The 14,758-nt window shown below is 43.6% G+C and overlaps 1 protein-coding gene across 1 annotated transcript in view; it reads right to left on the bottom strand.

The window, feature by feature from the left end:
* Positions 1 to 9,187: 9,187 nt before the first annotated feature.
* Positions 9,188 to 14,758, bottom strand: part of LOC109312076 (WD repeat and coiled-coil-containing protein-like) — a 28,110-nt gene continuing 22,539 nt past the window's right edge. The window contains exon 3 of the mRNA XM_019538125.1: positions 9,188 to 9,354. Coding sequence (XP_019393670.1) covers positions 9,188 to 9,354 — 167 coding nt within the window. The remainder of the gene's footprint in view (positions 9,355 to 14,758) is intronic.

Below are 14,758 nucleotides of genomic sequence, written 5' to 3'. Positions count from 1 at the left end.
CCAGGTCTTGCTGCAGTCTTTCCCTCCCTACTAGCGTGCTCACCTCACCCCAAATTTTGGTATCATCAGCAAATTTAAACAGGTTGCTTTTCACCCCGTTGTCCAAATCGCCGATAAAGAAATTGAACAGCGAGGGCCCAAGGACCAAACCCTGGGGGACTGGGCTACCCACTTCTCCCCAGGTGGAATATGACCCGTCCACCATCACCCTCTGAGTATGACCCTTGAGCCAATCTGCAATCCATCTGACTGTGTAGGCATCAATGCCACAGTAGGAAAAGTGGCAGGATAAAAGGGGCAGGGAAAGCTAAACAGGTTATTTAACATTCATTTACCGTAATCCAAGTTCATAGTGCAGTTTTGTGATTTTCACATTTTTGACCTTTGTTAAAAATTTGATTAGTTACCAAGTCAGTATAATCACAACCTGTGAATGTTTCCTGTTAACATCATATCCTTTAAATTTGTTGATCCAGAATAGGTTATTACCTAATAAATTAGAAGAATTTTCCAGTTATTATTATAGTATTCCTTCATATGAAAACTAAGTAGGGAAGCTTGGTTTCCAAGTAGAGGGTTTTGGGGAGGAAATTTAAAACTTAATATCAATAATGGTGTTTTAATGGGGTTTTATTATTCAGTGATAACATTTTTGGTCTTGCAGTTAAGTGGGAAGGATCTCACACTAAACAGTGAGAATTTTGCTTTGTGAATTTTTTGCTAGCAAGGGAAAAGTGAAATATCATTATTGTTCTTACTCTTAGATAGTAGATGCTAGGTAGATTGCTCTAACATTTTCATGAAGAGTTCTTGTAAATTAGAAATGTTTGAACATCAGAAAGTAAAATTCACTAGAAATGCAATAGTACTAAGTATGCTAATTGTCTAACAATGGATTTAAAAAAGTAAAATATTAGAACAAATGTTAAATTAGGCATTGCAGATTCTTTCAGTTTAAAGATTGATGCATTTAAACCATTTTAAAATGGCATTTAGAATATAGATGGTTAATATGACAGTGCCCCTTTCACAGATCTTTCAGAAAATATTTTAGGGCAGGGCTGTCCAACTGGTGGCCTGCAAGGGGTTAACTTGCAGCCCATGGCCCCTGCCTCGTCATCACTGCTGCCAGTGTCTTTCGGCTCCCCTTCCCTCTGACCTCTGCTTCCTGCTGCTGCCTCTGGGGTGGGACAGTGCAAACCATAGGGCCTCCCCTGCACAGTATGGGTTGGCCACACCACAAGAAGTCCATATGGTCTGTGTGGTCAGGGGGCTCTTACCAGAGAAGCATGGGGAGGCCATGCAGCCTGCACAGTGGGTTGCCCCATTCAAAACTAATCATTTCATTTTATTGCATGCGGATTTAAATGAAAAAATTTCTAAGCATGAAAACGAAATTACTCTCAAATATTTGCTGAGTCTTTTTAGTCCAAAAAAACCCATAGAAACCTTCCTAACTCATTCTTAAAGTCAGAAATCATAATATCATAGTTGGTAAAGTTGGAAGGGACCTGAACAGATCATTAAGTCCGACCCCCTGCCATGGCAGAAAAGAGTACTGGGGTCAAACGACCCTGGCAAGGTGATCATCCAGCCTCCTTTTAAAGACCCCCAGGGTAGGAGCCAGCACCACTTCTCTTGGAAGTTGGTTTCAGATCCTAGCCGCCCTGACAGTGAAGTAGCACCTCCTGATGTCTAGTCTGAATCTACCCTCTGCCAGCTTGTGACTTATTTCTTGTCACTCCTGGTAGTGCTCAGGGGAACAGGGACATTCTTTTTCAAACCTGACAGTAGGATGTGCAAGGAGCTGTACAAACCTGGATCCTCCTAGTAGGAAACGGGAGTTGCTCTTTGACTTGTTTCCAGATCTGCAGAATAACATTTCCTCTCTCTGTTGTAAAACTTTCGGTAATCTGTTTTTCCTGGTCTCCACTGCATTTTCTATTCTTTCTTAAATGTAACAAGTCTGCAGGAATATTACTTGTATCTTTGCTTCTTGTAGTACACATTTTTTCATTCACATCATTATCTTCCATAATTTTTCCTTTTTGCTGTTTGCAGGGTGTTTTGTGGTACTTTGTATGAAGGTAGGCATAGGGGCATTCATGGAACATGAGATGCTGCATAGTGAGAACTAGTATAAGCATTTTAACGGTTACTTTAAACATGGGGATTGAGGTCACAATAATACAGAGTCACATTAACATTAGATATTTTATAGACCTGGAACGTAGTCTTGACCCCACTGAAGTTAATAGGAGTTTTGCCACAAGTTTAAGTGGAGTCTAGATGTTTAGATGTGCACAGCCCTCCCTCCTCAGGCTCCCAGTGATGGCCTGTGGGCCTACCTCTGTATTAGGGGCTAAAACATGGGAAAGGGGAGGGAGGCTGCCCCTTCCCTGCCTTTCTTCTGGGGTTTCCACATAGCTGCATAAATACCCAGCTGGTACATCACCCTACAGCATATAGTTTATGTGCACATGCTTATAAAAACATAGTGTAAAGCCAGGAACAAAAATGACCAGGTAGATGATTAGAAAATTGTCACAGAATTCGGCCCTTTGTTAGCTGTTTTTCTAGGATGTTATATTTTCTTACTATTTTGCAAGGAAGTGCAAACCAATAATGTTTTCTTGTTTGCAGATAGTTTCATCCAGAGGAAATGACTGGGGCTTCTAACATGAAATTCCAGTTCTGTTTTCTGGAACTCCCCGTCAGTTTCATGCGCGGTATTATGTTGGTAAACTGATGAGACATACTCCTTTCTTAGCTGCATGCATTCCTGTCTGCTAGTTAAGATAGCATGGTGTCTGCTGACAAGTTGAGTAGGTCTTTCCCAGTGGTTTTCCATGGCTAGTCTGCATAACACTACAAATGTCATTACCACAGCAGGAAATCTCTCTGTGACACATATTCACACATACCTCCAAATTCGATTACACCTGGCTTTTGACATTAATGTAAATGTTGACATAATAGCAAAGGACAGGAAGACATAAAGTTCAGGGACAACTTTTGCTGCTTACAGAAAACAGACTGCTTTGCAGTGTGCAATTTGGAGACTCATCTAACACCTAACTAGGCAACATGAGCCAGAGGCGTATAGAATTTTAGTTTAGTTGGGGTGGTTGTTGGTTCACCCTTCATTTTCAAAATCAAATGTGTTAAAAAAAAATCTGCCATATGGAACTTAATATGTTTTCTAGAACACCTCCCAGGCAGTGTTGCTTGCAAGGAGAAACTGAACTCTAAAGCAGACTGCACCATAGTTAGCAAGAAAATTGTGGAAACTTTAAGGTAAACTTCAGCTTTAAATAAAAGTGCATTTTGTATTGCAGGTCTCCTGTATGTATGCTTCACAAAACATTCTTTCCTGTGCTTCACTAGCTACTCCCTGACCTCAGTTGGCACCTTTTGTCTTTCTTTCCATCCTATGCTTTTACCACTGTTAATGCAAAAAGCCTTATGGACAGCTTGTGAGAACTAGAACATGCTCCCGGTACATCTCTACTTCATTGATTCCCCATCTGTTTTCTAATCTAAACTGAAAATAAATCTTCTGTTTTGCATCTTTGTATCTTTTAATTCTTGTATTTTTAAATTTCTCCTACTTTTTATTACTTTCAACTTTAGCTTTACAACGCTACAAAAGACACTGCTAAAATACTGTCATATTGTACTGAATGCTGATATTGTTCCTTGCAAACAACTCTTTCTTCATGCAGTAATTTTCCACTGTGAAGAAGATACGTATTTTCAAATTGGATATTTGAATATATATTATTTTCAAATGCAGTACCTGCATATATATTAATATCATATTACTGTCTGTGTAGTGGTAGAGTGTTTTCAAATATACAGTTTTAAAGCTCAGTGACCCAAGATACTTATTCCTAAATTCGATCACGAGTTTGTAAATGGCTCATAGGGTGATCTGCCATCATCATTGGTTTTCAGAATGGTAACCTTACTTCATGGTGAAATCACCGTTGACTAATTAGTTCCCATTTGGATTCAGTATCCTTTCTTACTGTTCTTCTGGTTTATTGAAGTGCAGCATAAATCCAAAAGTTCATTAAGTAGAGTGAAGTATTTTAATTTCACAGCCTGTTATCCTCTGAAACTCATCGTTTTGTCATTTGGAAGCTTATTTTCCAGTTTTAATTTCTGCAGGAAAAAATGGTTATTATACCAGTACACAGGCATTCTTTACCCTTGCCTTAGTCATCAGCTTATCTTTGAGGAAGGTAATATATTAACACCTTAACCAAGAGTACAATACTGGCAGGGAAATGTATAGTGAAATTTATCATTATAATTTTAATTTGCACATAACTGATGCACTTGAGAGTTGATTTCTTCAGGATATTGTTAGCGGCTGAGATTTTCAGCTTCTCATAACTTCCCTTTGTGTTGCTGCCAAGGTGCAGTGAATTGAGACACTGTAAGACACTGGTGGTACTCAAGTCATCTTCTCCCACGGCACCAAATTTTGAGACACATGGGGAGCCCTGTGTGCCAAATGACAGGGCATCACAGGCTGGATCCAGACCATAGGTCATATCTTTGTCACCCTTGCATTAAGACAACAGCTGTATACTGGCTTCGGACCCTAGATAGTGTGGGGCAGCCATAATGTATATTGGTTCCTCCCACTGATGTAGGGAACAGGTAAGAAGGAGCACTGTTGCACAAAGTGCTTTCAAATTCTGGTCAGCACAGTAGCTCCTTGTGAAATGCTATATGTCGAGTCAAGTTAAAACAGCATATACAGTCCCTGACAATCTCCAGAACAGAGGCTGCAGAAAAAGGAAGAGCTCTGGTACCCCTGGGGAATCTGGTTCACAGTATTTTATATGTAGTATTCACAAAAGGTGACAAATGAACACGACCTATTAGGTAATCCTGCTCCCAGTGCAGAACTGTTCCATATAAAATACTCTTGGGGTGTGTCTACATGTTGCCCTGTGGTGATGTAGCGATATGCTATGTTGCCATGTGGTGCACTACAGTGATGTAGCTATCATGTGGGTTTACACGTGATTGGCAGCTACTTCGAAGAGGGAAGTACTAAAGCATGGTGTCAGAGCAACATCGCTGTATGGTGACGTGTAGATGCACCCTTAGTCTCATATTAAATATTCCAAACTGGTGGGTTTTCCACCATTTCCCTTGAGCTATTAAATCTTACTATCAAAAGTTTTTCCCTTGTTCAACCTTAATCTTTTCCCCCTTATTAATTTTTAATTTAAATTGTTTTTTACATATATTTTTTAATGTTAGGTACTATTGAAAACATAAAGAGAACTGTGTGAACATCTTTATCAGACTAAACAAAACTGACTACTGTATCAAGTTATTTAGAAAGCTGACAACCTCCTCCCTTCCATCCCCACCAAAATTCTGTTACCATCCCATCCCATCCCACTGCTTTCAGTAATATCAGCTGAATTCGTTGGCATCTGAAGGCAGGATTTGACTCCCATTTTTCTCAGCTGATGACAATGTATTGTACCCACCATTTTGAATTTAATTTTGTAAGTAAAGTACATATAATTCATTAACTGAATAATTAAAAATAAATAAGATCCTTACATATTTATTTTAAATGATGAGCCTCTTTCCTGTGTAGTGTGGAAGGTCTCTGCAAACCATAGAACAATTGCACTCAGCCACATTACATAATCATGTTAGCTACATCTTTCTAATCAGCTTGCTGCTTATCTCTCTGCAGATAGGTTTTTATAGGTCCAGTCCAACCAACTGCTGAAATTGTGCTTGGTGAGATTTTTGACCTGTATCTCTAAGACCCCAAGGGTGGTTTTAAACTACCTTTGCCCTTCTCGTCCTGGGCTATTTTGGGGATGGAGTGGCCTCCAGCAAAACCCTGGAAACCTAGTATATTTAAGCTATGGAGGTCTCACTGGCATGTCCCATAGGCTTTAATGCTACCCATCATTCACACATATCTAAATGCTCCTGTGCTGCATTCAACCCATAATAAAATACTTACATCACATCTCCCAAGGAGTTCTCAGAGGACATTGTATTGTATCTATTTTTGGCAGCTTCCTTGCCTGAAGAAATTTTTTCCATGCTGGATTTGAGATTTTTTGAGACCCTTTATGCTGTTCAGCTATTGTATCAAACAGTAAGGCAGTGAAGTGAGGATGAAGAGCTTACCTACTATGTCTAAACAGTGACAGAGATTTAGCCTTGTTTCTTTGAGCTGTGGGAAGAGGGGTTTTCCCATTTAAAATTGTGTTTTAGATTTTTAAAAATCATGCTATAGCTATATAAGAATCAGGAGAGAGAGATCGAGGATACATGATGGTATGCTTATAAAGTTTTATCATCCTGAGCATACTTTTCTTGTGTGTGGGAACCCATGTGTGACTTATGCTTGTCATCCCTAGCTGTACTGTTGTGTATTCTTTACCTGAACTATATAATATAGAAAAATTATTACATCAGAATAAGATAGAGGCAGCATAACTCTGGAGCCCAGTGAAAAGGGTAATCTCCTGCAGAGTTGTACTGGGGGGAAGGGAGAAAATTGGGAATTTTATTCTGGATCAGGGCACCCCCAGCAAAACACCCTATCACTGGGCTGGAGTATCAGGCTCCATCTCGCTCGCTGTCCATTCTGCCCATTGGCCTACCTTCAGCATGAATAGTGAACAATACGCCAGCCTCACCCAGCTCACTCTATAGCCTAATGGCTACAGCACTCTCCTGGGAGCTGGGAATATGGTTTTAAATTCCATCTGAGTAACGGGACCCTATAATCCAGGTCTTCCACTTCCTGGTTAAGTGCTATACACACTGGACTATCATAACAAAGGTGTATTGCAATGTCTAAGAGTAGCTTATGACAGCAATTTGGATCTGATCCTAAAACTTGTAGAATAAAGATTACATTAACATGTTAAACCCATTCTTTATTCTCTGATCAGGACATTCTCCCTTGCTTTCTTTCAGTTCAGGCCCACTGGCTGGCCATAACACTTCCCCCTTTTTTCCTCACTTCCTGGAAAAACAGTTTGAGAATATGTTCCATTCTTCTGTTAAATCTGCTTTCTTCTTTATTATCATGAGATCCCAAAAGTCTGTCCATCTTCTCCTACAGTGTACCAGCTGTTTCTGAGTATCTTGAATCCTTGTATTATCTTATTTTCTGTAGGCTAAATCACGTGCACTTAATCTTCCTCCTTACAAATCTTCATGCTGAAATGATAATATAGCCTTTTAAAAAGCTGAATGTTTTCACTTGAAATTCTCTGTTTCCTCAACATGCTTCATATTTCCCTTGGATCTATTGGAACAGCAAAGAAGGCTCTTTCAGGTCTTCATTTTTCTCTACAACAGTATTGTCTATACTAATACAAAGACACCTGAAATCTTATTAAATTACAGTATTGACTGTTTGTTGCTTATGGTAATAAAGAGAAACTCATTTCATTTCAAACTTCTTTCGGTGACACCAGCTTTTACTGCACAACATGGGCTCATAACTACTTTCATTATCTCATACTGTGTGTGTCTCCATGTGCAAATGCTCTGGGGTGGGTTTACTGTAGAGCAGGGTGGGCAAAATGGCAGATCTGGTCAGTGGCCAGATTCCATTTCCCAGCAGCCCCTGCCCATGTGGCTGGAGCCAGTTTCCAAGGAGACGCAGCAGCAGCCACGCTATGATAGCATGAGGCTGGGATTTCCATGGCCCCAGCATTGCTGGCAGGGCAATGGCAGGGTGTGGAGCTGCTCTGGATCGTGTTGGGATCGTGTGGCAGTGACAGCATGGTCCAGAGCCAGGGCAGAGCTATGATCTGCAGCCTCATGCTGTGGGCAGAGATGTGTAGGCAGCGGATCATGGCTCTGCCCCAGCTCTTTGCAGCGGTGACAGTGTGGTCCTGAGCTGGGGCAAAGCTGTGATCTGTTGCCTGCATGCCCCTGCCCTGGGCATGCAGGCTGCAGATCATTGCTCTGCCCTGGCTCTGGGCCATGCTGTCACCACTGCAAAATCCCAGCCGGGCCATGGAGCAGCTTCCCGCTCTGTTGCACACCCTGCCAGCAGGAATGGTGCTAGAGGCAGGCTTGGGGGGGCTATAGCCACCCCAAAATTTCCCATAGCCACCCCTTCCAGTAGTGCCACTGCCTGTCTTGCACAGGTGACGGCAGCTGAGCCTACTCTGCTCCTGCCTACAGCACAGCCCCCCTCAGCCTCCACACCAGGAAGAGGCTGGTGCCTGGCTGGGTCTGGTCTCCATGGAAACCCTGTGCTATCACAGTGTGGCTGCTGCTGGGCTCTCCATGGAAACTGGCCCCAGCCACACATGCAGGGGCTGCTGGGAAATGGAGTCCATTACTGGCTGGATCTAGCCCACTGGCCAGACTTTGCCCGCCTCTGCTCTAGAGTTAATTTACTCTAGAGTAAGCCCACCCCAGGCAGGTGTCTAGACTTGTGGAGAAGCAGGTGCAGATTTGCTGCACATGGCAGCATTCTGCTCCAACCTCCCACTGGAACTGAACGGGCCCCCTGCAGCAGCCACAGGGAGCTCCCATGACTGGGGAGCCAGGGCTGGAAGATAAGAATCTCCCAGCCCGCGGTCCTTGAAAGCAGGCAGCTTCTGGGGGCGGGGAACAATTTCCTGCCCCTTGCTACCCAGCTGACTGGGAGCACATTTGCTCCCAGTCAGCTATCTACATGTGCCATACTGTGCAGTAATTATTCCCAAGTAAATATGCTAGTTGCATTTACAGGTAGTAAATTTACTCATGGTTAGAGCAAATCAGTGCACAGTAAGCATCTGCATATGTAGATGGTGACACTTATTGTGCAGTAATTTGCTCTTGAGTAAAGCATCTCATGTACATGTGCCCACTGTTAACTTACATCACAAACACAGCTAAAATAGGAGCTATACCTACTGTTTAGATCCAGTGAGAGCCATTAAGAGTGACAGATAAAACAAACAATAATCTACATATGATCCTGCAGAAGGAACCAGAGGGCCCCAAACAAGACTGTAGTATCTAGTTATTGTGTAACCATGCCATACACTTTTTACCATTACAATGCACTGAGAGTACTATAGACAACTTTCTAGTCATGCAGTTTCTGATACTGCAGAACATCTTTTTCTAATTGCCTCATAAGAGAATGTCATTTGCATTCCTCATTCAGAAATTATGTCACACTGTTTGGTGCTTGCATAGAAATGCTGTTTTCACAGGAGACACTTCCACCGACTTCTGAACTGTCAGTTCCATCCCTTATGATTATCTCTTGTGTTGCTCTGAATGTTAATGGAACAAAACCTTCACTATCTGCAGTGAGAACAATCCAAGAAGAACCTGTAAAGAAATTAAGCATTGAAGAAAATAAATGCATTGAGGTATTACATAAAATGTGCACATATTTAAAAACATATTATTCAACACTCCAGCAGAGCCATTTTTCTTCTTGAGCTAGCCAAAATCCAGATGTGGCAGTCCATCATAGATGCAGCTTCCCCAGTGGTACCACCGTGGAAGTTGTAAAAGGGTTCAGGAATTTCTAAATTTTATTGTCTAACTCTAGTCAGTAATGATGAATAACAAATCCAGTATTTAGTGGTGTGGGTGAACCATAAACATCCTCACCCTCCTCAATCCGTAGGGTAACATATGAACCCTTCTTGGTCATCTCAGTGTCTGCTTTTCAGTTGTCTGAATGGCATTTTTGGCATTTACATGCAGGTGGAAAATCTATTCCTAGTCATGTAGCCCTGAACAAGTAGACAACTATGTACATGCACAGACTGGCTGTGTATGTAGTGGGGACACTTCTGTGTGCTCTTGTGGATACATAGTAGCTTTAGATGCCTGAAAATGTAGTCAAGTAAAACCCATTACTTAAAGATTGAAGGAGACCTGGGTTTTAGGCCCCTCTTACCCAAAGGTGGTTTGAATCTGGATATCACTGATCTCCCAGCACATGACTCAAAGCACCATGCTACAGGACAGCCATTATCCATTTCTGGTGCTGCTTTCAAAGCTGGGAAAAACAGGCAGAGCAGGTACAAGCTTCTGTCCTACTGGGAGCAAGGACCCAGGCTAGAACCCACCAGCCCTGAGTTATGCTGGCTTGCTCTCTTCTTCCTAGCCCTATATATCTCCCATATACCTCTCGCAGCTGCCCTGGAGGCTAGCCTGAAAAATCATACCAGAGAAACAAATGGGCAATGCCTAGTCTGTGGTAGCATAGTTTGAATTGTGTGCTTGGAAATCTGAGAAACTTAGGTTTGAACTACCTTCTGAGTGTGGGCAGCTTAGAGCCCAGATGCCCCAGCTTCCCAGGAAAGTGGGGCCAAAACAGGAGAGGTCTGTTTCTCTCTACCTGTTGCCTGTGTGCTTGCCCAGCCTACATATACAAGGCTACATGGCCAGGAACAGAGTTCCTACCTACATATAATGTTCCTGCCAGCACCTGGTTATACTTGTCCTTGGGCTGAATAAAATTTTCCTCCTCCAGGGCTGTAAATCCAATATTCCTGAGCATCTCTAAATTCACATACCAAACAGAGAGAAATTATTTTTTGAAGGTGATGTCCAAAAGAAAACATAATGTGTTCTGTTGTTGTCCTCTGATTTGTGGTACATAAGACATCCTAAAGAGCTTTTATGGAAGTTGAGCAGCACCCCATTTAAAATACTAATCTATTGATTACAGTGCTTAACTCCTTGCACAGGGGCCAGGAAGCAGCCAGCCAGGGAGAGCCTAAGCCTGCCCTTATCTGCTTATTTCTTCACACTTACAAAAAAAAATTATCTTAATTTGCAAGCTTTCAGGCACATGAGCCCTTCCTCAGGCTTAGGAGAATGCAAAGATTGTAAAATTTCTCCAAGTAGAAATGAAAATTCATATTTCACAGGAGACCGGTATAAGATCTCCTGGCTGAAAAGTTGGTCTAATAAAAGATATTACCTTCAGCACACAAACTACTTGTATTCTTAGACCAACATGGCCAACCTGTATCCCCAAAATATGGACGATATTGTAATTAGCCATTTTGAAATGAAAACGTCATAATTTTACAAGAAGGAAGTAAAATACAACACCTTGAGACCTGGAACCTGACACCCTTGCTCCAACCTTTTGTTTCCAACCAAATTTGCACATTTGCAAACCATAGAAATTCCTTGCCCAGGAGAAACTTCCATCACCAATCCTCCTGTGAAATATTAAACATCATAACTAGTATGGGTGACTGGTGCTTCTCGAGTCTGGGGGGGCACCAGCTTGCCAATGGGGGGTGAGGGAGAGTGTCGCCCAGCAGCCTATCACCAACTGGGAGAGGGGGTCTCCCAGTGGCCAGTCGCTGAGCTCAGAACCGGCAGTGGCAAAACTGAAAGTGTGATTGCACCAGCATTTCTGGTTTCATAGCTGGCACTTCCAGGGGGTGCACAGCCAATCTCAGGGGGTGCATGTGCACCTGCGTGCACGCCTATGCGTTGCCAATAATAATTAGAAAGAAGCATAATTCAACATCCTGCTTGCCATCAGACACAGTTGATGTAAATGGACTGCTCCAACTTTTATCCAAGCCTATGCTGAATGAACGTTTCTAGCCAGGAGATCTTACACTGCTCTCTTGTGAAATATGAATTTTCATAAATGCTTGGGTTGAAAGGGATCTCAACAGATCATTGAGTCCAACCCTCTGCTTAGGCAGGAAAGAGTGCTAGGGTCAGATGACCCCAGCCAGATGCCCATCCAGCCTTCTCTTAAAGACCCGCAAGATAGGGGAGAGCACCATCTCCCTTGGAAACCCATTCCCAATTTTGGCCACCCTTACCATGAAGTTTTTCCTGATGTCTAGCCTAAATCTGCTGTCTGTCAGTTTGTGACCATTGTTCCTTGTTACCCCAAGAGGCGACCTGGTGAACAGAGCATCTCCGATCCCCTGCTGCACCCCCCTAAAGAATTTGTAGGTAGCCACAAGATCACCTGTTAGCCTTGTCTTGCAGAGCATGAAGAGGTCCAGGTCCTTCAGTCTTTCCTTGTAGGGCTTGTCCTGTAAGCCCGTAACCATAGGAATGGCCCTCCTCTGGACCCTCTCGAGTCTATCAACATACTTCTTGAAGTACGGCACCCAAAACTGGACGCAATTCTCCAACTGTGGTCTGACCAATGCCACATAGAGGGGAAGTATCACCTCCTTGGTTCTATTTGTCATGCATTTGCTGATGGTTTTGTCACACTGACGACTCATGTTCAACTTGGAGTCCACTATGACTCCAAGATCCCTTTCCACTTCTGTGCTGCTGAGAGGCTCACTTCCTAGCCAGTAGGTGTGCTGGATATTTTTGTGCCCTAGGTGCAGGACTCTGCATTTGTCCTTGTTGTACTGCATCTTATTGTATACTGCTCGTCTTTCTAACCTGTCCAGGTCTTCCTACAATTGTTCCCTATCCTCTGGAGTGTGCACTTCACCCCACAATTTAGTATCGTCCGCAAACTTGGACAGAGTATACTTCACACCCACATCCAAGTCACTGATGAAGATAATGAAGAGTACAGGTCCAAGTACTGAACCCTGCGGGACTCTTCTACCCACATGCAGGTCAATACCGACCCGTCTACTACCACTCTCTGAGTGTGACCGCTAAGCCAATTTGCCACCCACCAGACCTTGTAAACATCTAAGACGCAGCCTCTTAATTTGTTTATGAGACTGGGATGAGATACTGTATCAAAAGCCTTCCTAAAATCTAAGAAAATGACATCCACCTCTACTCCTGTGTCTAAGCATTTTGTGACCCTGTTATAAAACAAAACCAGATTGGTCAGGCATGATCTACCTGCTATGAATCCATGCTGGTTTCCCTGCTGCATTATTTTTCCTGCTGGACTCCCACAAACATGATCCTTCATAATCTTTTCAATGACCTTTCCAACGATGGAGGTGAGACTGACTGGCTTATAATTACTTGGATCTTCCTCCTCTTCTTGAAAATAGGGACCATATTGGCCCCTTTCCAGTCCTCCAGGACCTGACCCAAGCACCACAAGTACTCAAACAACCATGCCAGTGGTTCTGCTATGACACCAGCCAGTTCCTTCAGTATTCCCAGATGCAGCTCATCCAGGTCTGCTGAGATGAACACATCCAGTCCATCCAAGTGACTCTGCAACAAGTCAGCATCAACAGTTAGTGGGCTGGTGTCCCTCTAATGCCCATCTAAGAACCCATTAGGAGACTTATCTTGAGCCCTGTTCAGGAACACTGAGGCAAAAAACTCATTGAATAGCTCAGCTTTGTGCCCGCTCTCTGTTACTAATTGTTCTTCCTTGTTCAGTAGGGGTCCTATGCTGCCCTGCACCTTCCTTTTACTCCTGACATACCTAAAAAAGACTTTTTGTTGTCTTCAATTTGTGTTGCCAGCCTCAGCGCTGTAGTTACTTTGGCCTTTCTAGCTGTATCCCTGTAAGCGTGGGCCAAGTAGGTATACTTCTCCTTGGTAGCTTCCCCCTGCTTCAACTGCCTATATGCCTTCTTTTTGGCCCTTAGGCTCCCCTGAATTCCCCTGTTTAGCCAAGGAAGTTTTTTGGCTCCTTTACCCCTTTTCCCTCAAACTGGGATAGTCTCCCTCTGTGCTCGAAGGATTGGTTCCTTTAGGAATGACCAGCCTTCCTGGACTCCCATCTCACCAGTACTGCTATCTTGAAGTGTGTCATTGACTAGATGCCTAAGCACTCTGAAGTTAGCCTTCCTAAAGTCAATCACTTCCACCCTACAAGTTATCTTAGCCACCGTACGCCATATGGTGAATTTGATTGATTAGTAGTCACTATCCCCATAGTGACCACAAATCTGCAGCTCCCCTACCAGGTCCACTCCTGGAGCCAACACCAAGTCCAGTAAGGTATTCCCCCTAGTAGGACCCTATACCTCCTGCGTTAGGTGAAGGTCCTGCATGCAGGTTAAGAAACTACATGAATGGTTGGATTTGGCTGACTGCTCCTCCTAGCAGATGTCAGGGTAGTTTAGGTTCCCCATGACAACCATGTCCCTAGACCATACAGCCTCTGAGAGCTGCTTCAAGAACTCCAAGTCTAACTTTCCTCTTGGTGTAGTGGTCTGTAGCAGACCCCCGCCACCAAGTCCCTTTCCCCTCAACCTCCATGTATCCTAACCCACAAAGCCTCAAGTTTCTCCTCCTCTGATCCCATTTTGATTAGGGTAGATGTATAATGCTCCTTTACAGAGAGCCCCCCCACCTTTACAGAGAGCCACCCCACCCCCTTTCCTCCCTACTTCTGTACGACCTGTAGCCCTCGATGTGTACCTCCCAGTCATGGGAAGAGTCCCACCAGGTTTCCGTTAGCCCCACTAAATCAAAGTTATTATCTGCAAGCAGAAGTGTGAGTTCTTCCTGCCTGTTACCCATGCTCCTAGCCCTCCAAATGGTGCCTTTGGTGCCCCCCCATTCTGATGCCCAAAGGCCCCCTGTTGCAGAGCACTCGGGTGCCCTGCACCTAAAGGCAGAAATGGCTCAGGAGAGACCCCTAGTGGTGAGAGGGGGGAGGCTCAACTGCCAGTCACCAGGGCAGCACAGGTGCTGGTTGCTAGGGGAACCAAGGGTATCAGCTGACAGGAAGGGGCAGGGCTTGGCCCCTTCTTAAGCCCAAGCATAAAGCCAGGAGAGCAGTTCCCCTCTGGTGGCCAAGGAGAGGGGAGCTCGGCCAGTGCTGAGAGAAAGGGGAAGATAGACT

Source organism: Crocodylus porosus, unplaced genomic scaffold (assembly GCF_001723895.1).
Source record: "Crocodylus porosus isolate Cpor-Errol unplaced genomic scaffold, CroPor_comp1, whole genome shotgun sequence".
Classification (NCBI taxonomy): Eukaryota; Metazoa; Chordata; order Crocodylia; family Crocodylidae; genus Crocodylus; species Crocodylus porosus.
Note: the sequence above shows the minus strand (reverse complement) of the source record. Positions and strands in the feature narration are given on the sequence as shown.